The following is a 23,120-nucleotide window of genomic DNA, read 5'->3' as shown; positions in this document are numbered from 1 at the left end:
TGAAATCTTGAATAAAAGAAATTCTGGTCTTACAATGTCTCGTTTTTTTAACAAAAAAATTTAAGTTCTAGAATTTCCGCCATTCAAAGTTTTAAACCTTGAATATCAGAAATTTGGAGCTTCTGGGTTCCAAGTTCTCAAAAAAAATGCATATGTATGCCAAAAAATTCAAAAAAAACTTGAAAATATTTATATGAGCAATTTAAAAATAAGTTCAGAAAAATATATAAGCACCTGAGTATCCAAAAATAAAATTATACAAAGTGAAATTTAGAAAAACAGAATCTTCCAGTAAAAATCGTCAAGGTTTTCATAATCCAGGTCGATCATCGGCCGAAAAAATCAATTTATCGATTGCTTTTTTGTAATAAAATCGTTGAGTAATCAGTGCCAAAATTGAGATTATCTGGAATCATTAATTGCGATTTAAAACAATTTTAAAAAGTACATTTGTTAAATTTATCTTCAATATTCCAAAAAAAGTTACCTGTAACACTCCCAATGTTGTTAATAACAATGTATTACTTATGAAATTTTCTTTGGGTCCATTCATTTTTTCACATTTAACACTTGAATTTTCAGCATCTTTGAATTCAATTTTTCCATTCGATGATTCAGAATTTGGCTCATTTTCTAGAATCAACATTTTGGGAGTTTCCACTTCCAAAGTGATATTGAAGACGTCTTTTTTATGACTTCGCGGTGTTCGATGTTGATAAACTGATGCTTTTGTTGGGTATGGAAGTGGATCCATTTCGGAATCCATTGTTTTTGATATGGTTTCCACGTGGAACACTTCTGAAAATATACATGTAGATAATTCGAGAAAAATTAAGAAAATATGAATCGAAATTGAAAAATTGGGGGTTTGAATTTTAAAAGAGTTCATAACTTCAGAAATTTCCAAATCTTAGAATTTCATAATGAGTTTGGAATTTTCAAGTTTAACTTTCAGGAAAACCAGAATCTCAAATTCTGAAATTTTCAATCGCCTCTGAATTGAAGATCGCAAAACTTCAAAACTCCAGACCGGAAAATAAGAAATCGAGAAATTGAAAGAAGTCAGGATCTCGTAAATTCGGAATCTCATGACCGAAATTTATAGAATCTCAAAATCTCTAGATTTCTGAATCTCAGAATCTTAGAATCTCAGAATCTATGAATCTCAGAGTCTCAGAATCTCAGAATCTCAGAATCTCAGAATCTCAGAATCTCAGAATCTCAAAATCTCAGAATCTCAGAATCTCAGATTCTCAGAGTCTTCAAAATTCAAAATCTCAGAATTTGAGAGTCTCAATATTCAGAATCGCAGAACTTTACTACAGTATCCAAAATCCCACCTCTTTTTGGCAATTTCTCCGGTTCTGCTAGCACTGGAATCTTTGGAACCTTTTTGTTCTCTTTTTCCTGTCCAATTTCCAATCCATACATATTCACACCAGCATCCTTATTTCCCGAATCCGTATTTTTCGACTTTGGACCAATATCACCAGCATTGTCCTGTCCAACGCCTTCTTCAGGTTCCAAATTTGGAAAATCGTAGCCATTTTGAAGGCCATATTTTGCATTTTGGTACTTGGAAGAAGCATGGTTTTCCTGAAAAAATTCAATTTCCAGGTTTCAAACTCAGAAATCGCTCGGAATTCACTAAAACTCACTGATAGCCCAAACTACAATCTATCAAAACAACAGCAAAAAAGTTCAAAAGAAATACTAGCACGAGTGGGGTTCGAACCCACGCGGTGTTATCCACCATTGGAACTTAAGTCCAACGCCTTAACCACTCGGCCATCGTGCTGCATGCTTCACGACAGAGCGAGCAGACATAGAGGAGGAAAAGGGAAAAGGATGGGGAGAGACAGAGAGGGTGGAGAAAGAAGAGGAGCAATGAAATGGACAGATAGGGAGAAAGGAAGAGGAAAAGGAAGGAGAAGAAGAAGAAGAAGAAGAGAATAGATGACTATTGAAAAACAGAAAAAAGTGTTTTGTTTGTTTGTTCGAGAGGGAAAGAGTGTGGAGAGTGTGGAGACGTTAGAGAAGTTGCAGAGAAAGATAGGTCACGTAGTGTAATAGGCTGATAAGAGAAGATACATAGGAGAAAGAGAAATAAAATGTCGAAAATTCAAAATTATATGTTCCCTAGTTTTCTAAATCTTTAAAAATTTGATATTTGAAAACTTCCCTTTTTCTGGCTATTTTTGTCCATTTTTTGAAATTTTTAAAAATGAGTTTCAAGAAAAGTTTTTTTGGTTTTTTTTTCAGATTTCTGAATTTTCAGAATATATATTTTTTCAAATGTTCTTGCCTACCTCATCTCTCAGTCCAATCTTCAACCTTTCATTGGTCATTGTGGTACTCGAGAAAGCTCTTGCAGTTGTGGATCTTACTGTAGTTGTCGGCGCGACGTCTTCTAGTTTTCTTGTTGGATCAGAAGTATTCTCAATTCGAGGAGGGAGGGTTTCCACTGCAGCATTAATATCTCCAATTTCGTTATTTTTATGTTTCACATAGTGAACTTTGATTGGTCCAAGATCCATTGGTTTGCAGATTGGTGGCTGTAAAAAATTCAGAAATCAGCTTTGAGACAATTTATCTCGGTTCCTTTGAGTGATATCAAGTAGCTGCTCACTGATAAAACGTTTATCATAATATAAAAAAATATTTTGTCAGTTAATTGTTCTTTGATATCTTTTACAGAAGTTGAGATAATTGAGCTCAAAAATACATACCAAAAAATCAAAATTTCTGTATTGAACGCCGATTTTGAGCTCAATTTATCTCGCTTCCCCTAAAATATATTAAAAAGTGGTCCACTGACAAAAATTTTGTCATAATATTGAAAATATTTTGGCAGTTGAGAACTTTTTGATATCTTGCATAGGAATTGAGATAATTGAGCTCAAAGTTCAAATATAGAGCCGATGTACTAATAGAGGAGGTACGGTATTCAGATTATTAGAAACCCTAAACTAACCGAAATACCTTCACATCCGTTCTCTTGTTTCTGACAAGTTGTAATTTGACATGAGAAATGGACCATCACTTGATCAGCATATCGAAAAGCCCGGACTGCAGTGAACGCAGATTTCAGATCCGAAGAATAGGTGACTTCGGGGAATAGACTGTAATCTGTGACGCATCTGGAAGAAAAGAAACATTACAAATTTTGAGGAGATTAAATTTGAGTTCTAAAGAGTCTAAACATAATGTTTAGTCTCAAAAATATCACAAAGAAAAATTAAAAATCAGTCGTCAACGTTGAGCTCATTTATCTCGCTTCCTGTAAAAGATATCAAGAAGTGGTCAACTGATAAATTGTTTAGCATAATATCATCAATATTTTGTCTATTAACCACTTTTTGATATCTTTTACAGGAAGCTAGATAAAGTGGCTCAAAGTTGAAGGCACTTTGGCGCAGCCTGGAAGTCTTCGGAGATGTGAGGTAAAAGTTAGAAATCTTGTCTTGGGAACAGGTTTTTGATAGCGGGATATTTGTTTTTTTTTGCACTCTTGAAGTTCTTCCTAACACATTTTTAAAATCTCTTCTTGGACCTGTTAGTTCCGCGCTTTTACCGGCTGAGCTACACTGTCGCAGAGCCGACAGCGTCAGGGGCTCCGACCCTTTGACCCCTTCTATCTCGCTTCCTGTAAAAGATATCTAAAAGAGGTCAATTGACAAAATGTTTATCATGAAATCAGCAACTAATTGTTAGTTAACCACTTTTTGATATCTTCTACAGGAACCAAGATAAAATTGAATCAAAATTGGAATTCTATGGACTTACCCTCTCTCATCAATAAACTGAAAATCCTTTCCAGATTCATCTCGAACCGCACAAGAATGGACAACAAATCCGTAGCGGTCTGAAAATTTTTTCCTTCCGAAAAGAGCGAAATTTCAAGGTCTTTACCACTATCACAAGTCCATTTATGTACTACAATATCTCCAACATTTGCAAATTTCACAGCTGGACCATTCAACGAGCCAGACAACACATCATACCGACATCTAGGCGGGTTTTTACTTTGGAGAGATGTGGAAGGAATGTCTCTGGAATTTTAGCATATACGCTAAACTGATGAAGCATATGAGATTTACTGATAAACTTACGACACATTAATCCTTTGTTGTAACACTGATTCTTGTTGCCGGTAGATACAATTCAATCGGTATGCTTTATCAAAAGAAGTGATAAACATTGGGTGATGTTGAATGATTACGGTGACGTCATAGGAAATTGATGGAGGCGTCACCTGGAATTTCAAAACTTCAGACTGGAATTTCGAAAAAAAAATCGACCGCATTTTGGCCCGGGGAATAGAAAACTCTCTCTCGGCCACTCTTCTGATTTTTTCAATTATTTTGCATAAAATAAAGCATTCACTGAACCCCACTTTTATGGGCTTATCCCTTTTCCCGTTTTCCTTCTCTATGAATATTATCCTTCTCTATTAAGCATGCAGCACGATGGCCGAGTGGTTAAGGCGTTGGACTTAAGTTCCAATGGTGGATAACACCGCGTGGGTTCGAACCCCACTCGTTCTAGTATTTCTTTTGAACTTTTTTGCTGCTGTTCGGTGTAGTTCTGGGAAATTATGGTTTGTAGAAAAAGGTTTTAGTGAGTTCAGAAAAACATGTGTCTCCAAGCACAAAAATGCAAACTATGGTCTTTAAAATGACTACAGTTTTCTAAGTTTAGAATCTGGAGAAGGCGTCTGACAGGACAATGCTGGTGATATTGGACCCAAATCAAAAAATTCGGATTCAGGAAATATAGATTCTGGTGTGAATACGTATGGATTGGAAATTGGACAAGAAAAAGAAAACAGAAGGATTCCGAAGATTCCAGTTCTAGCAGAACAGAAGAGATTCTGAGATTCTGAGATTCTGAGATTCTGAGATTCTGAGATTCTGAGATTGATTCTGATACTCTGAGATTCTGAGATTCTGAAATTCTGAAATTTTAAGGTTTCGAGATTCTGAGATTCTGAGATTTTGAGATTCTAAGATTCTGAGATTCTGAGATTCTGAATTTCTGAGATTCTGAGATTCTGAGATTCTGAGATTCTGAGATTCTGAGATTCTAAGATTCTGAGATTCTGAGATTTTGAGATTCTAAGATTCTGAGATTCTGAGATTCTGAATTTCTGAGATTCTGAGATTCTGAGATTCTGAGATTCTGAGATTCTGAGATTCTGAGATTCTAAGATTCTGAGATTCTGAGATTTTGAGATTTTGAGATTCTGAGGTTCTGAGATTCTGAAATTCTGAAATTCTGAAATTTTATGGTTTCGAGATTCTGAGATTTTAAGATTCTGAAATTCTTAAATTCTTAAATTTGAAACTTTTAAAATTCTCAAGTTATTTTCATTAAATTTTCAATATTTCAGAAGAATGTGAAATTTTCAGAATCTCAAAAATCCAGTTTCTTTAAAAATCGAAATTTAAAATTTTGTTTTTTTTAGATTTTGAAATTTTAAAATTTTCGAATTCTGATATGCTTAATATTTCTTGGAGCTCAAACTTCCTAGAATCTAATAATTTAAATGATTTCGAATTCTAAAATTCTCGGAGACATCTGGACATCCGGTCACACAGAAGTATTTGAAAAAAACTCACATTCCGTCTTCTCCTAACGTTACAGGGTCCTCGAAACGGGAGATCCATGACAATTGGCTGATTCGTCAATCGAGTACAGTAGTTCAAATGGCAGACCCTGAAAAATTGAGAAACTAGACAAAAATGTTCAAAAATGAAATTTGAAAAATCGTGATTTTTGGGAAAAAAATCTCTGAAAAAAGTTGAAATTCCATAAAGCCTCAAAATTTCAAAGTCTGGGATTTCTGGGTTCAGAAATTCAAAAAGTCGGAATTTGTATGTCTATCCCAATGTCCAGATTTCCTTGGAATTCAAAAATGTCTCTTGTTGTCCGTTCCTGTTTCCATCGTCATCATCATCCTCTATTCAAATCCCTCATTTTCCCTTTATTTCCACACACCACCCGTTATATAATCCAAAGAGAGAAAATAGAACACATCTGTCCTTGGAAAATTATACTTCCTCCACATTTCGTCTTCCTACTACCCTCCACAAAACAAATAAACAGAGTTTTTCCTACCATTTTTCAAAAAAAAAAGTTTCATTTTACTCAAGTAGATCAAAATATAGGTCAACGAGGGGGTTACTTACGTTTGAGGAAAAAATCCACGTACATATACATGACCACCGAATGTTCCAGTTGGACTGATGTGCAATCGAATGCCTTCGGAACCACACTCCTGGAAAAAAATATTCCGAAAAATATGAGAATCTAGGGTTTTTGAGGTGTCGGACAGCAAAAGGTTTATCTTTGAAGATTCCAGTTTTTGAATTTTCAGAATTTGAGAATCTCGAATTCTGAGGACTTTATTTCGGGATTTTCGGGACGTTGAATGTTGAAAATTTCGGAATTTTTTGGGGATTTTCAGATAGTTACAGTAAAACATTTTGGATTTGTTCCCCGGTTCGTCCAACATAATCTCATAATCTCAGAAAAAAAAATCAGAATTTCCGAAATTCAGAATTTCAGAATTTTGGAATCTCAGAATCTCAGAATCTCAAAATCTCAGAATCTCAGAATCTTAGAATCTTAGAATCTTAGAATCTTAGAATCTTAGAATCTTAGAATCTTAGAATCTTAGAATCTTAGAATCTTAGAATCTCAGAATCTTAGAATCTTAGAATCTTAGAATCTTAGAATCTTAGAATCTTAGAATCTTAGAATCTTAGAATCTTAGAATCTTAGAATCTTAGAGTCTTAGAATCTTAGAATCTTAGAATCGTAGAATCTTAGAATCTTAGAATCTTAGAACCTTAGAGTCTTAGAATCTTAGAATCTTAGAATCTTAGAATCTTGGAATCTTAGAATCTTAGAATCTTAGAGTCTTAGAATCTTAGAATCTTAGAATCTTAGCATCTTAGAATCTTAGAATCTTAGAATTGCAGAATCTCAGAATCTCAGAGTTTCCTAAATTTGAGAATCAAAAGCTAAAAAACCTACCAATCTCGGCGGTGACATCTGTGTGTAATAGTAGTTGTAGTCAATTTTATTATGGGCAATCACTATTCTGATTATCAAAATCCAAATTGATATCGATTCGATGATAGAGTCCATTATCATTTAGTGATCTTTTTTCAACGTATTTTCATGAATTTCTGGAAAAATCAAAATTGTCATCTTTGAGCTCAATTATCTCGATTCCCATAGAAGATATCAAAACATGGTCAACTGATAAAACTTTTATCATAATATCATCAATAGTTTATCAGTCGACAGCTTTTATATACTGTTACAAGTTCGAACTGGTAAGGGGTCGAACTGTCCCAAATTGGAACGCTGCCTGCAACAGAGCGCGCATGAAAGCACACACAAAACAGCGTTCCAATTTGGGACAGTTTGACCACTTACCAGTTTGAACTTGTAACAGTTCGATTCTGTCCGCGTTCTGTTCTGGTAAGCGTGCGAAAAAAGGACTGCTTTGAATTGAATCAGTTCGATTTTAGGCCTGTTCGATTTTGAAACCGTTCGAATTCGTCGTACCAGACAGACACTTAAACCTGATTACTGTAAAACGTGTATTAGAAGGGCTCCTCCGTTAGAAGGCCCCTCCGGAGGTACCTTGGAACAATAGAAGGGCCGTCCTTTCTAACACAGGGTTTACGGTATTTCCAGTTTTCTGTTAAAATTTTTCAGCAGTAAAATCCCAAAAATTATCAACAAATTCTAATTTCAAAAATGAAAACCTATTTTTCAGGATTTTCAGAAAATGTATAAAACTCCAGAAAAATAAATAAAAGGTTTCTAGCCTAATGGTTGGAAACTTCCAGAAAATTTAAGAGATGATTAAAGCCAACATGAAAAAAAGAAAAGTTTTGAATGAATTATTACGAGATTCGTCTCTCTGACGCAATCGCTTAATAGCAGGGGAGTGGTCGGCTTCAGAAACGTACGTAGTCCTTTCGGCAAAACCAAACGGACGGACGGTGGAGAATCGGAATACAAACACAGAAAATGTGTGGGGGCGGAGTCTATTTTGAGGAATTGATGATGGCATTGGGAGAGGCGATATGAGGTGTTGTTTTGAGATTGATGGCGCCACACATACAGGATATTTGTGCCAAGGACCTTTTTGATATGTAATTAGAGGTTGAGAAGGAGGTGTAAAACAAGTGTCTTGACTTTGGGAACATGCACTTTTTTTGGCAAAGAATTCATTTTGTTGGTTTTTGGGAGTTTGAGAAGATTCGAGAGGGATGCGGTCCTTGAACCTTGGATAATTCCCAGTCAATTGGATTATGAGATAATTAGGTTTGTTTATAGCTAGGGGTCAATTTTGACTTAATTGGTTATTACAAAATGACCAGAACAGTAATTTTTTCCAAGAAGTGCAGCTATCAGACATTTGCGTTCACCTATAGAAGATTCTTAAAGAGTTTTCGAAATTTTGAAATACAAAAAAATAGTAATGGCCGAATGTATTCTAGGCCAGAGTAACTTTTAAAAATGGGCGATCCTTTATTTCAGATGTTCAACTTGAGAATAACAAATAAAAGAGCATTATTTTATTCTTAATAAAACTTTTATTCGAAAACTTTTATTCGAGTTCAGTGTTTCTTAAAATCTGGGCAACACTCGTTGTCGGCGCCTCCAAAGCAGTCGGCGGAGAACTCGCACTTCGTTGGAGGAATAGCTCCCTTGCGCTTTGGTGTTCCTTCAGCGGTGAGAGTGTCAATGTTTTTTTGGTGTTTTGACAACTTCAAAACATAATCCACCGACACATTGATCATCTGCACCATCTCCACAATCAGCATTCGTTTTGCACTTTTTGGGTTGCACGGGATCCATGTATGCGTTGGAGAGGCAAGCCAGCATGGCCAGAGCGAGGAAGACGATCTGAAAATTGAGAGTGGCTTTAGATTTTCCAAGAAAACTTTTAAGTTCTGAATCATGGTCTAGATTCTTTAAAGGCGGAGATTCCAGAATCTTCTAGAACTTTGCATCCAAACTTACGAGGGTGAACTTCATTTCTCAGGAGAGAGAGAGAGAGAGAGAGAGAGAGAGAGCAGTTGCTGTCGGAGAGCAGGAGGATTAGTCAACTAGGGACTGATGTCTATATTTATTTTTCAACTGATCTATACCTAAAACTATGAGTTGGAAATATGTAGATGACTTACTTTCGAATTTAGGACATTTCACGATTTTTTGGAAAATGGGTCACGAAATTATTAAGAATTTGGAGAACTGAAACTTTTTGAAAAGAAAATAGATCGTTGACGTAAATAATATTTTGGAATCAACTTGAGAAATCGAGAGCCAGGACTACTATCCAATTAGAGAGACTAGAGAATCTGATAATACTAGTTTTTGAAAACCCGAAATGGATTTGTGAAATCTCGGAAAGACTGGCATCTGAAATTCTGTTAATCTGAACTTTCAAAATTGAGAATGCCTCAAAAAAGGGAAGTTCCTGTATTTCAAGATTTTACAAAATTGAATATCATTTTTCAATTGTGAAATCCTGGATTCCGAGGTGCTGATGTTTTGGATTACTGTAACATCTTTTAAGTTCTAAAAAAGTCAAATTCGTGTAGTTTCAGAGAATACTGAAATATAGAAGCTTTCCGAAATTGTTTTATTGAGATCTTGAAATTCTAACATATGAAATTTCGTAATATTGAATATTGGGAATTTTGGAATTGTAAATTCTTGAATTCTAATTCTGAGAAAGTTCTAGGTTGCTGTAACATCTTGAAATTTCAAAAAATTGCGAAATTCTGCAATTTTAATTTTAAAAAACTTGAATTCTGAAATTTTGAATATCTCAAATCAACCTCAATTAGTCTCACAATTAGTCTCAATTAGTCAGAAACTCAGTTTTTTTTTTTGAAATTTACAACTTTTTTCAGTTTAAAGGGTCTGTAAAAACCAATTACACCATCTTCAATTGTAACAATTCAATTAATTCCAATGATCATTTACAGCCAATTCCATTTTCAGCCAAATAAAAAAACTTGTCAATTTCTTTTTTTAATGTCCCTTTAAACTGTTCGTTGTATAATGAAATGCCATTGTAGATTTTCCTTTATTCCCTTTTTCGCCGAAAAGTTTCATTCTTTTTTTTCGCCTATTCTATTTAAGCCTAATCTGTTCCACTAGTGAATAGAAGAGAATGGAGAGGGAGAATAACTGAAAAGCGAAAAGCTAAAGTTGTTTCTGAACTGACCGATCTCATACCATATATAACGAGTTATTTCTCAATAGTCGAAGGTGATTTTATGTAAGAAGAAAAAAATGGATTAGGTTAGCAAGAATGGAAAGTTTAGAGAATCGGAAAAGGATTAGAATGGATAGGAAGAAGACATTTTGGTTAGAATGGAAAAAGGAAAAACAAAATAGTTGAAAACCGAAAAGAAATCTGATGATTGAACTTTAAATTTTTTAAAAAGGGGACCAAAAATTCATGTTACTGCAAGACTGTACCAGAATTTCACTCGATTTATCTCAGTTTCTGTAATATATATCAAAAAGTGATAAACTGACCAAATGTTGATAAAATTATGATAAACGTTTTGTCAGTTGACTACTTTTTGATATATCTCAAAAGAACTGAGATAAAGAGTTTCGAAATGAACCCAAGCTTTTAAAAAGTTGGCCGGTAAAAAAGAAGGAACCCCTATAATAGCATGACCCTTCGGAAGTACTTCTAGACAGGTTTTAAGACGCTTTCAGATTTTCAGGCTTATCTTTCCGACAAAGAGATTCTGGAGGACTGAAAAAACCCCAAATTTTGAATGGAGTTTTAATTTTTGAGATTCTAACTAGGTAAATTGTATTGATGGGCTGATTCTAATTTTCAGTTAACAATGAATCACAATAGGATTCTCTCGATGGACACCTAACAATGAATAACATCTATTTTCTGTTCTGGCGCCTAATTTCGCAAATTGATTCGAAAATATTATTCACGTCACCGACCTATCTTCTTTTCAAAAAAATTCAGGTCTCAAAATTCTAAATAATTTCGTGACCCATTTTTCAAAAACCGTGAAATGTCCTAAATTCGAAAGTAAGTCATCCACATATTTCCAGCTCATCGTTTTAGGTATAGATCAGTTGAAAAACAAACATAGACATCAGTCCCTAGTTGACTAATCCTCCTGCTCTCCGACAGGAACTGCTCTCTCTCTCTCTCTCTCTGTCCTGAGAAATGAAGTTAAACCTCGTAAGTTTAGATGCAAAGTTCTAGAAGATTCTGGAATCTCTGCCTTTAAAGAATCTGGGCCACTAAAAAGTTTTCTTGGAAAATCTAAAGCCACTCTCAATTTTCAGATCGTCTTCCTCGCTCTGGCCATGCTGGCTTGCCTCTCCAACGCATACATGGATCCCGTGCAACCCAAAAAGTGCAAAACGAATGCTGATTGTGGAGATGGTGCAGATGATCAATGTGTCGGTGGATTATGTTTTGAAGTTGTCAAAACACCAAAAAACATTGACACTCTCACCGCTGAAGGAACACCAAAGCGCAAGGGAGCTATTCCTCCAACGAAGTGCGAGTTCTCCGCCGACTGCTTTGGAGGCGCCGACAACGAGTGTTGCCCAGATTTTAAGAAACACTGAACTCGAATAAAAGTTTTCGAATAAAAGTTTTATTAAGAATAAAATAATGCTCTTTCATTTGTTGTCTTCAAATTGAACATCTGAAAATATAGGATCGCCCATTTTTAAAAATTACTATGGTTTAAAAATACATGTAGTCAATAAAAAATTTTTTCGGAATTTGAAAATTCTTCGAGAATCTTCTGAAAGTTATCTTGAATGGCTGAATTCTCTGACACTTTATGAATTCCTCACGTTTCGAACCATTCAAAACTTTCAAAGTTACGGAATTTCGAGAAAAAAGATTCAAAATATTTGTTTTCCAATTTTTGTGAATCTCTGGAACCTCAGGATTTTTTCCAAATTAAGAATTGTTTCCAATAATTTCAGTAATCTAAAACTGTATTGTCGGAATTTAGTCATTCTAATTGGATAGTAATCCTGGCTCTCGATTTCTCAATCAACGATCTATATTTTCTTAAAAATTTCAGATCTCTAAATTCTCAATAATTTCGTGATCCATTTTCCAAAGACCGTGAAATATCCTAAAATCGAAATTAAGTCATCCACATATTTCCAGCTCATCGTTGAAGGTATAGGTCAGTTGAAAAACAAATATAGACATCAGTCCCTAGTTGACTAATCCCCCTGCTCTCCGACAGCAACTGCTCTCTCTCCTGAGAAATGAAGTTCACCCTCGTGAGTTTGTGTGCAGGGTTCTAGAAGGTTCTAGAAGATTCTAGGAGAGTCTAGAAGCTTCTGAAATCTAGAATGTCCTGGAAGACAATTTGTCCAGCCTTGGATAGAGAGCACATTTAAAAAATGGCTGGAATAGTATTTAAAATTATGTTCCCTTGTTCTAGAAACTACTATGAATCTTATGATTCAGAACTTAAAAGTTTTCTTGGAAAATCTAAAGCCACTCTCAATTTTCAGATCGTCTTCTTCGCTCTGGCCATGTTGGCTTGTCTCCAACGCGTACATGGATCACAACACCCCGTGTAAAACGAAAGCTGATTGTGGAGATGATGATTGTATCGGTGGATTCTGCTTCGAAGTTGTCAAAACACCAAAGAACATTGACACTCTCACCGCTGCAGGAGCACCAAAGCGAAAGGGATACATGGATCCCGTGCAACCCAAAAAGTGCGAAACGAATGCTGATTGTGGAGATGGTGCAGATGATCAATGTGTCGGTGGATTATGCTTTGAAGTTGTCAAAACACCAAAGAATTAGGACACTCTCTTGCATCAATGAGATAATTGAATAAAGATGAAAATTAATTAAAAAATATTGTATTTCGTGTTTAATATTATTTACAAGTTGACAGGATTAGACCACGAATTCTCAATATATCTGAAAAAAAAGTAAAATAGTTTCAGGTGTTACCATTAGTTATGACATTAGTTTATGAGTAAGTAGGACATCTTGGTTGACCATCTGGTCAAACTAGTACTCATAAGGACAGACTTCTTTTTTATCTCATTTAATCTTTGTCATAAACGAAGGTCTGCTTTGAACCGCCTGAACGTGAGGACTCCGAAAATTCTGGTTTCTACCAAATTGGACCAAAACTCACTGAGATGAGGCACAATTATCATTGGAGCGCAATTGCAATAAAAATTCAGAATGTTTTGAATATTGGCTTGATTAGATTCATTCGAACCGTCTAAACGAGACAAGTCCAAAAATGTAAGTTTCATTCAAATTGGACAAAAACCAACCGAGATATGAGCTAATTATCATTGGAGCGTTATGAACGATTTTCTTATTTCTGGAAATTAAATAAGTTAAAATTACATGAAAAATGACTCAAATTACTTCGAAATTTAGCAAAAGAAAGCAGAAAAAGCTTGAAAAATCCAGAAAATTCGCCGAAATTTTCACAAAATTTCAAAATTCGGTGCCAAAATTGAAGGAACATTGATGTGCCAAATTTGTTACTCTACAAGATGATATAGGTTCCCAGACGTTATTTTGAGTTTTAGGCCGGAAAATTTCCGTTTTCCCAGGAGGCATCTTTTCTACCGTCTTCAGGTGGTCAATATTTAGGAGGTTCAGGTGTCATAAACCATTTTTTAATGAGGGAGGTGAAGACAGTGTTGGATACCTCCGGCCCCTCCCCCCATATCCCAAATTGGTCATTCATTAGTAACTTACTAATACATCCTAACGTTCGGATTCTTCTTACCTAAGGTATTCGCTAAAATGTCAGCTATTGACTTTTCTGAATTCTCCGAGTACCAAATTCGCTCATCACTTGGGAAAGGTGCATTCGGAGAAGTGTCCATGATTCGTACAAGAAATTCCAGATTCTGTGCGATGAAAGAATTCTCGAAAGAGAAGGCTTACATGGCCAAGAATGAGTTTGAGATTCATTCTCTAGTTGGCTCCACCCATAAACATCAGAATGTTTGTGAAATATTCGCGATGACTGAGGAAAATGGGGTACCCCGGATGTTCCTAGAAATGGCTTATTGTGGGGACCTCAGTACTCGGATTTATGGTGATGGAATGCCGGTACAGTATGCTCAGAGATATTTCCGGCAGTTGATTGCTGGATTAGAGCATGTACATGGTCTTGGTGTGGCTCATCTAGATATTAAGCCACTGAATTTGCTGATCAAAACTGATGGTGAGTCTTCTTTTTTCTTTATTTCTCTAGCATATTTTCAATCAGGTGTATCTCCAAAACTAAAAAAGCTACTGTAAAATTTGCAATTACAAAAATGTGAAACTTAAAATTTTCCATATTTTGTTAATTAATTTTTTGTAGCGTTTTTGGTTCGCGAGATATGCGCCTTTAAAGATTGCGCTTCCTTCTTTAAAGGCAATCTTTAAAGGAGCATATCTCAAGAACCAAGTGCGCTATCAAAATTTTGTCAACTAACAAAATATGTAAAATTTTATGTGCTATATTATACTGGTTTATACATTTTTGACAGCTTTTTTGGTTTTTGAGATATTCCTTTTTAAAATTAATTAACTCATTCTAACGTTATTGTTTTATTACAGGAACTCTGAAAATCAGCGATTTCGGGCTCTCAGTGAAGTTCATCGGCGATGACGGCGTGAAGTTGTGGGTCCGACCGGCTGGAACCCGCGCATACTGGTGTCCGGAAGGCATGGTGCATCCCTACATAGATGGAGAAGCAGCAGACATCTGGTCAGCCGGCATATGCCTCGTGGAGATGCTCATTGGAGACGTTCCATGGGAGGAACCAACAGAAAAGGAGCTACAGTATGAAACCTGGCTGATGAATGATGTGATGGACTGGGATATTGACGATGATGTCTTTGGTGAGTTTTATATTTCTTTTCTTAAAGTTTTTTTTCTAATTATCTGATTTTTAGATTTGCTGGAAAGAATGCTCGAAGTCGACACCCCGGCACGTGCCACAATTAAGGAGATCAAGAAGGATGCATGGTTCCAGAAGGACTACAGTTATCTGGAGAGGAAGAGGACGAACAAGAGGAAGTTGGTAGAGGTGGAAGTGGAGGAAGAGAACGTCCAACCAGCCAAACGGAAGTGATAGTTTCTCCTAATTTTTATATTTTTTCTTCGAATTCTTCGAATTCTCGATTTTCTTTAATTTCTGATCTAAATAATCATGTACTTTCTTCTGAATTTGTTCTTTCTTTCAATAAAACGCATAAAAAAATAAAAAACTGTGTTTTCAATTTCTCCTTTCTCTTTTCAGATTATCTTATGCGCCTTTGAGATGCTTTATGTTGAAATTACAGTATCTCAAAAAACAACGAAGCTAGAATTACATTTTTTATACCATATTGTTTGAAATTCTAAAAACCATATTTTCGCAGTTAACAAAACTGTTATAGCTTTGTTGGTTTTGGAGAAATGCACCTTTAAAGCTTTACTGAGAAAGGCCCGGCCCGGCCCGTAGCAAGTATGCTTTTTCCTTTAAAAAAACCATTAAAAATCTTGAAAATTTGTTCAAGCGGCCTTCAAAAATCATTCTCGCTTATTTTCACAGAAAGCAAAAATTGAAAGCATTAAAATCAACTACATGGTATTCAACGAACGATTCCGGTTTTCGAATTTCTGTAATTCGTTTCCAAATCTTCGTTTCTTGGATATTTCTTTCGCGAGAGGTCTATCAACTCTGGACGGAATAAAAAATCTCAAACACCTATAAAAATTGGTGATGCGTAACGTAAGAATCGGAGACATTGATGGATACAAAGATTGTCCGAATCGAAGAATTTGAGATTTTTGGATGTTTCGGTTGATAGGAAATTGAAAGGATCGAAAATTAAAAGAAGATTTAATCAATTCAAAAATGTATGTGTTGTCTCAATGATTCTCTCCGTGTATCACAATTTTACAACAATTCAACCCCTCCTCACCCCCTTTTAGTAGACTGTATTTACGATAATTTTTTTAATCCCCCATATTTCAGTTTTAAAAGTGTTATAAACCTTCGCTTTTAACTCTTATCTCTAGAAATGCATTGCAAGGCATCGGTTTTCCAAGACATACAGAATGCAAAAGTGATAGAAGAACAATTCGAAAATTGCGAAAACAATAGTGCAATCATAATAATGATAAAGAAGTACGAACAGTCTTACTGTCTGCATTCCTTTTTTTGTTATTGTATTTTTCTTCTTTTTTTGTTTGGCCTCTGAAAATAGTCGATACTGTTTAAGTTGGTTACAGATTCCATGAAGTGGACGGGAACTCCGATGATAATTTCCTATATCTCGATTGCCGTCTTATTGATCATTTTGGTATGCATAACTATTCTTGCGACGCACCACTCAAAACGAAAGTTCACTAATGGTGAGTTTCAGTCTGCGACTTTCGTTTCGTTCGAATTTACTTCTAGCATTTTTCGCATACTTGTAACGGGCCGGGCCTGTCATTTCACAAGTTTTGAACATTTCAAAAAACACATAAGGGGGGACCCTTATGTGATTTTTTTCGATCAAAAAATTTTTTTGAGTTTTTTCGATCTTTTTAGAGCAAACAGACAAACAATCCAAAATAACAAAAAAAAATGGAGAAAATTGTATTGAGAGCTCAAAATTTGGCTCAAAAATACATAATTTGTGATACCGGGCCTTCCGGGCCGGGCCCGGGTCTTGAAAATTTCCTCAGGCCCGGCCCGGGATTTTACAAGTATGATTTTTCGAAAAATTTTCGATTCAGGATTTTTTTCGAGAATTAGGTCAAACGAGTTTTAAATTTTTTTCCGATCGATGTCGAAAATCACTTTCTCCGATTTCATCTGCGGAATATAGTGGACTAACTTTCTCAAAATGATATTTCTAGGCCATCGTAGATTATCGCCCAAAAATGGTATAAAACACACCTTTTGTGTTTCCTAGGCCGTTCAACATGATGACCTAACGTGCACGCTTATTTTTCTAGGCCACCATGTTAAACGACCTAGAAATGGCTTGAAATTCACCGGTGTGTTTTCTAGACCATTTTAACATGGTGACCTAAATTTTTACAAGGTTAGTTTTCTAGCCACCATGTTATACGACCTAGAAATGGCTCGAAATTCACCTGGTGTGTTTTTATGCCATTTTAATATGGTGGCCTAACTTTTGCAAGTTGAGTTTCTTAGGCGACCAACGTAATGGCCTAGAAATGACCTCACGTTCATCTAATTCTATTGTATTGTATTGTATTTATTACGTAAAAAATACGTGGAAGAATAAAAAGAAAAAAGAATGAAAAAGAGAATTAATAGACAAAAAGGGACATGGTGACATAAAATTGATATTTCTTAACCTAGAAATGAATAATAGTGGATAATAACAAATCTTTTTCCGAACTTCTGATAGCAGCAGGCTTTTAGATCCGTTTTGTAGAGCTCATCATTTTACTAAGAACCCTATGTGTGAAGAAGTTTTGTTTAAGTTTAGACTTTAGAGTTTTCCATTGGTAGGTGTGGCGGCTGCGCGTTTTTTCGATCTAATTTTGAAATATGATAAATGATTTATATTAATTTTACCCACAATGAGTTTGTTGAAGAATTTCAGATCAAGCTTTTCCCGTCTAGATTGTAGTGATTCTAGGCTGAATTCGGTCAATCTGTCTTGAGATGTTTTGTAATCCTTATCAATTCTCGTTAAGTTTCTACCCACTATTCTATTCATCAATTTTCTAATGAAGGAGCTTTGCACTTTCTCTATATTGTCAATGAGCAGTTTTTTAGAAGGGCTGGCTACCACCGTTCCATATTCCAAATACGGTCGCACAAAAGTCTTATATAGTAATTCGTTTTTTCCCAAAGGTAGTCTACAAGTTTACTGAACGATATCAGGTATTGGGGGAGATTTCCATATTCAGAATTTACTCTAATCCAAGGAACAGTGCATTCAAAAACATGATTAAGGTAGGAGAGGAAATTATCATATTTGTCATTAATGTCTAAACTTGAACCAAAGATTTGTGTCCAGTCAACTCTATGTAACATTTGTTGGAGCATTTGCCTATTTACGTTTTTATAATCAGGGATAGAGATGTACACAGGAGTTGGCTTGTGAATAAGGTCACGCTGGAAAGATATTTTTGAATGATTGCTGAACCCTATTGGACTGGAAACCACAACATTAGACAGTGACGTATTCGAAAAAAGTAGATCAAGAATGTTTGGGCCTCTAGTAGGTTGCTTTACGTATTGAGTAAGATTATTTGTTACGCAAAAATCAATAACCGCTATGGCTAGCTGTAGGGGTTGTGTTGGTGTGGGAGGATCTGAGCACCAATCAATTTCTTTACAATTAAAATCTCCTGATACAATAATATTCTTATGATCGATGAAAGTAGATATAATATTAAAAAGTTGTTTTGAATCTCTAATAAGTTTCCTAGGCCGTTAACCTGATGGCTCCACTTATGCACGGTGTGTTTGCTAAGGCAACCAACTTTAAAGGCTCAAAAAATGAACTGATATTAACCTGTGTTGGTTCTAGGCCATTTTAACATGATGACTTGACTTTCTGAACATGATTTTTCTATACCACAGTGGTTGATCGTCCAAAAATGGTATATATGTTTACTAGGCCATTTAACACATGATCGCCTAACTTTAAGGGCTCTAGGCCACGAAATTTAATTTCAGATGTTAATCAAACCGATACCAGGACTATCCAAGACAACATAAAATCCGAGAACATTAAGAACTACCTCCGCATCTTCTCAAAAGAACCCCACCTTTCTGGAAGCGATGCAAATAAAAAAGTGGCATATGCAATTGCAAATGCGTGGATGGAAGCTGGTCTTGAAGATGTACACATGCTGCCTTACGAAGTTTTGTTGTCTTATCCAGACTTTGAGAATCCGAATTCCGTTGTTATTCGAAATTCAGATGGTGAAGAAGCATTCCGGAGTAAAGGGGTCAGTCCGGTTATTATCCCTGATGAGCAATCAGGAAAATGTTGGTTATTTGATGTTTGATATAACCAAAACAATATAATTTTCCAGATGCCGGGCATCAATGGCTAGCTTATGCTGGCAACGGTACTGTTTCTGCCGAGATAGTGTATATCAATCATGGAACCGCAGACGATTTCGAAAACTTAAAATTGATGGGGGTCGATGTGAAGGATAAGATTGCTCTGATGAGATATGGGCATGGTTTTCGAGGTGACAAAGTGTACAAAGCACAACAAGCTGGAGCAGTTGGAGCAATTCTGTTTTCTGACCCTTGGGATGTTGCTCAAGATGGCGTTGATTCTGGTAAGAAAACGTTTCATGTTGAGCTTTAGAACTTTTTATAAGCTCAGATCATGTCTATCCAAAAACGATCTGGATGCCAAACGAAAGTGTTCAAAGAGGATCATTAATGCACGGGCATGGAGATCCACTCTCTCCTTATTATCCTTCGAAGATAGAACTCTTTAAAGGAAAAACTATAAAGGAGGCTTATGACGATGGAACGCTCCCTTCCATCCCAGTACTTCCCGTATCGTATACTACTGCGCTACAATTGATGAAGAGAATTTCGGGTCTGGATGCTCCTTTCGATTGGCAAGGTTTTCTAGTTTTTGCAGTCACTATTACGAAAAAAAGTTTCAGGATCAGTCGGAGGAAACCTCACATATAAACTTGGTCCGGGTTTCGGCAATGGCGAGAAGTTAACAATAAATGTGCACAGTGAGCTCAAGACCAAGTTAGTTACCTTTTTGCAAACTTGTAAACCGGGTTTTGCCGGGTCTTTGCGGGCCATGCCATATTCTCTTTCAGAAGAAAAGTATTTTTGGACCAACTGAACAGAATATCATAAAACTCAAAAAGTATTACAAAATGATACTCTTTGGAGGACTGTATCTTGTCTATGAACAAAGTTACAAGCCATAAAGTGGTCGGGTCTGGTTTTTTGGTTTGTGGTTTGATTCGTCTGTAACTTTGTTCATAGATAAAATACAGATTTTCGAATAATATCGTTCTGTAGTACTCGTCGAGTTCTATCGTATCAAATTTAGCAAATTCAAAAATATTGATTCTAAAGAGACCTATGGCAGGGCCCGCAAAGGCCCGGCAAAGATCCGGTTTACAGTGTTTTCTGGTAAATTCAGAGACTTCGTGAACAACTTGGGTTTTATAGACGGATTCAAAATGTTATTGGATACATCCGAGGTTCCAAAGAGCCAGATCGCTATGTTATGCTTGGGAATCATTTCGATGCATGGGTGTATGGATCAGTGGATCCCAATTCTGGAACAGCTGCTTTGGCGGAAGTGGCAAGAGCAATGATGCAGACGATCAATGAAACTCATTGGAGGCCTGGTTAGTTGAGAATATTTGCTTGAAATTTTCCTCTATTTCAGCCCGTACTATTGTGTTCAATGCATGGGATGCAGAAGAATTCGGTCTGATAGGTTCCACTGAATTTGTCGAAGAGTTTGTGGATATTTTGCAAAAGCGGGCCGTGGTTTATATTAACATGGATTGTATTCAAGGAAACTCCAGTTTGTAAGTTTTTGTTAAATTGCTGTTTTGAGTCAAAGTTACAGACATGTCGAAACAGTTCCCACTTTGGAGCACGTCGCCATTGAAGCAGCAAAACGAGTTCCTAACCCTTCGAAGGAAGAAAAATCGAGCGGGAGAGCTACAGTTTACGATACTTGGATGAACGTTTTTCCTGACAAGGAAGTGGGTCATCCGAAGATCCGTGTTCCTGGTGGTGGCTCCGACCATGCGCCCTTTCTGAACTTTGCAGGTGTCCCTGTCGTAAATTTTAAATACAAAAATTACACGGCGTATAGTACTTACCCATTGTATCATACCATGTACGAGACACCTTTCACTAATATCCACCTAATGGATACCGACGATCTTGCAGTACATAGAGCAATTGGGCAGTATTGGGCAGAATTAGCAGTGTAAGGTTGTTTGAAGTTGTCTGGTCACATATGTTTTTATTTTAGAATGTTTGCGGATAAGACGGTTCTACCAGTAAATACAACAAATTTGGCATCTGTTATGATCAAAAGCTATCTTCCTCAATTGAAAACTTCCATTTTAGGAATGAACGTTTCGAGAATCGATTTGGACAGTATCCTCGAACAGTATGCTCTTTTATCTAATAGTGCTCAGGACTTGCTCAAAGTGGCAATAAGATTCCAAGATACTAGACAGTATCATGATACAAATCACGTTCGAGCTGTGAACGAGAGACTGATCAGGTAAGCCGAAATTTCCTTATTAAACATCCTTATTGATTTTGCCATTTTTAGCAGTGAAAGATGTTTTATAAATCCACGAGGTGTATCCAAGCACAATCCTTCAGCAAGACATGTTATGTTCTCGGTCAGTGATTCGGACGCATACTCGAATTCCCTGTTCGCTGGAATTCAAAACGCAGTGAGTGTTAATATTTTCATTTCAGCTTTTTACATAAACATACTGTAAAACCTGTGATAGAAGGGCCCTCTAACTTTTACCTTTCAGCCAATTTACCTCGCTTCCAGTTAAAGATATGAAACAAGTTGTCAACTGATAAATTGTTTATCATAATATCAGAAACATTTTATCAATTGACACATTTTTGATATCTCTTATAGATGCCGAGATAACTGATCTAAAACTTGACAGTGGGGGGAGGGGCTTCTATTACAGGTTGTACTGTATCACTGGCTTCAGATGGACAGCTACGAGATATCCCCGTCAACGAGCAATTTGCGAGAAGTCATAAACCAGATTTCGATTGTTCAATATTCGGTGATATGTGTTATCAATACTCTTAAAGATGCGATTTAAAGACATATTTATTAACTTGTGTAAAGTTTTGAATAAAACAAATATGATAACTTCCATTGAATAACTTCTATTGAAGTTCCATATGTCTGAATTTCTGTCTTTTCTATTAACAAGTTCAAACAATCTTAAACATTGTTTACACAAGAAAATAAAGTTCAAATAACACCCGTTTTGTACAGTTCAGATGTTTCTACCACAATGGAAGTGTGAATTTCTCTGACGACCTCCAATGCGGCATACAACAGACCACGCCATTTCCGAGACCGCTGAAATGGAAGAAGAATCAACAGAAACATATGAAATCCTACCTCAACCAAGTTCCATAGGTACTAAGGAACGACCAGGTTCCATCCGAATTTTTGGATGGTTGCCACATCACCGCAGGACATTGGTTAGGATCCGTTTCTACCAAATCCACTTCTCCAGAAGGCACAGCTTGCAGAAAACGTTCCGGTGAGTTGAACGTTTTGATTGAAACCTAAAATGCATTTTTACCAGCAAGCTGGTGCACCTTCGACGCGATTCAATCTATTTTTTTCAAATGTTCGTCGCTTCGTTTCTCACTTTTTCTGAATAAAAGGGTCACGTAAATATATATGTATTTTTCAATTTTTTCAAAAGTCCACAGACGGACGCGAGGACGGACAGACGCCTCTAGCGTTTTATTAATAAGGAAGATATTTGAAAAAGGAAAAGTGGCTACCTTGCATCCCAAATCCACGATGTACCAATGTTCCGAATCACATGGACTGCCCTTCTTCAAGTCAACCGTCTGCGCATTGGCTCTGCAAACATAGGATTAAGATCAAAGTTCCAGATAAACTAACCTTATATAAGTTCCATGTTCCGATTTGAGCAAACGCCTTCCACTGTCTTCAGCCGAGATCCCCATATCGGAAAAACGAGTAGATTTGAAATTGATATGATTTGGACAACCGAGTGAGCTCAATTTAAAGGTTTCTCTCTTCCTCAATATTTATTCATTTCCTCAGAACTTTTCTCCGATTGTCACTCTCGACCCCTACGTCTAGTTTCCTTTGTTTTTTGATACAAACCAATCTATGAACAAACAAGAAAAGAAGAATCTCTATTTGGACAGTAGGCTCTCGATTTCTCATGTTGATTTCAAAATATTACCGTAAAACCTCTAATAGAACGACACCCGGATCGTCCACTTTGAGCCTATATATCTCATTTTCTGTGAAAGATATCAAAAAGTGGTTAACTAGTAAAATGTTTATCAGG

The 23,120-nt window shown here is 36.2% G+C and overlaps 7 protein-coding genes and 2 non-coding genes across 9 annotated transcripts; 5 read left to right on the top strand and 4 right to left on the bottom strand.

The window, feature by feature from the left end:
* Nucleotides 1-310: 310 nt before the first annotated feature.
* On the bottom strand, nt 311-7,155 carry CBG00529 (the record flags this gene model as incomplete). Its single annotated transcript, XM_045241955.1, has 11 exons — nt 311-406; nt 488-798; nt 1,341-1,596; nt 2,310-2,555; nt 2,975-3,140; nt 3,787-3,865; nt 3,913-4,052; nt 4,113-4,255; nt 5,622-5,718; nt 6,192-6,280; nt 7,042-7,155. 11 exons carry the CDS (start codon nt 7,153-7,155, stop codon nt 311-313), a joined length of 1,737 nt encoding a protein of 578 aa, XP_045091644.1.
* CBG29070 lies at nt 1,715-1,798 on the bottom strand. The gene has a single exon. It is a non-coding gene (tRNA).
* On the top strand, nt 4,464-4,547 carry CBG28484. The gene has a single exon. It is a non-coding gene (tRNA).
* A 1,490-nt stretch (nt 7,156-8,645) lies between the features above and the next one.
* On the bottom strand, nt 8,646-8,852 carry CBG00528 (the record flags this gene model as incomplete). Its single annotated transcript, XM_002630080.2, has 1 exon — nt 8,646-8,852. One exon carries the CDS (start codon nt 8,850-8,852, stop codon nt 8,646-8,648), a length of 207 nt encoding a protein of 68 aa, XP_002630126.2.
* Nucleotides 8,853-11,248: 2,396 nt separating this feature from the next.
* Nucleotides 11,249-11,658, top strand: CBG00527 (the record flags this gene model as incomplete). The annotated part of the gene is made up of 2 exons (XM_002630079.1): nt 11,249-11,263; nt 11,371-11,658. 2 exons carry the CDS (start codon nt 11,249-11,251, stop codon nt 11,656-11,658), a joined length of 303 nt encoding a protein of 100 aa, XP_002630125.1.
* A 961-nt stretch (nt 11,659-12,619) lies between these two features.
* On the top strand, nt 12,620-12,874 carry CBG00526 (the record flags this gene model as incomplete). Its single annotated transcript, XM_002630078.2, has 1 exon — nt 12,620-12,874. The coding sequence occupies one exon, from the start codon at nt 12,620-12,622 to the stop codon at nt 12,872-12,874; it is 255 nt and encodes an 84-aa protein (XP_002630124.2).
* Nucleotides 12,875-13,846: 972 nt separating this feature from the next.
* On the top strand, nt 13,847-15,171 carry CBG00525 (the record flags this gene model as incomplete). Its single annotated transcript, XM_002630077.1, has 3 exons — nt 13,847-14,273; nt 14,654-14,938; nt 14,993-15,171. The coding sequence occupies 3 exons, from the start codon at nt 13,847-13,849 to the stop codon at nt 15,169-15,171; spliced, it is 891 nt and encodes a 296-aa protein (XP_002630123.1).
* A 1,150-nt stretch (nt 15,172-16,321) lies between these two features.
* On the top strand, nt 16,322-21,875 carry CBG00524 (the record flags this gene model as incomplete). Its single annotated transcript, XM_045241954.1, has 12 exons — nt 16,322-16,439; nt 18,736-19,050; nt 19,098-19,352; nt 19,400-19,648; nt 19,692-19,785; nt 19,968-20,015; nt 20,221-20,402; nt 20,444-20,588; nt 20,618-20,998; nt 21,044-21,301; nt 21,353-21,485; nt 21,759-21,875. 12 exons carry the CDS (start codon nt 16,322-16,324, stop codon nt 21,873-21,875), a joined length of 2,295 nt encoding a protein of 764 aa, XP_045091645.1.
* A 190-nt stretch (nt 21,876-22,065) lies between these two features.
* CBG00523 lies at nt 22,066-22,767 on the bottom strand (the record flags this gene model as incomplete). Its single annotated transcript, XM_002630075.1, has 4 exons — nt 22,066-22,141; nt 22,184-22,353; nt 22,579-22,660; nt 22,703-22,767. 4 exons carry the CDS (start codon nt 22,765-22,767, stop codon nt 22,066-22,068), a joined length of 393 nt encoding a protein of 130 aa, XP_002630121.1.
* Nucleotides 22,768-23,120: the final 353 nt, after the last annotated feature.

This window comes from Caenorhabditis briggsae (assembly GCF_000004555.2).
Source record: "Caenorhabditis briggsae complete genome, chrII, whole genome shotgun sequence".
In the NCBI taxonomy this organism is placed as follows: Eukaryota; Metazoa; Nematoda; class Chromadorea; order Rhabditida; family Rhabditidae; genus Caenorhabditis; species Caenorhabditis briggsae.
This window is presented reverse-complemented; position numbering and strand designations above follow the sequence as displayed.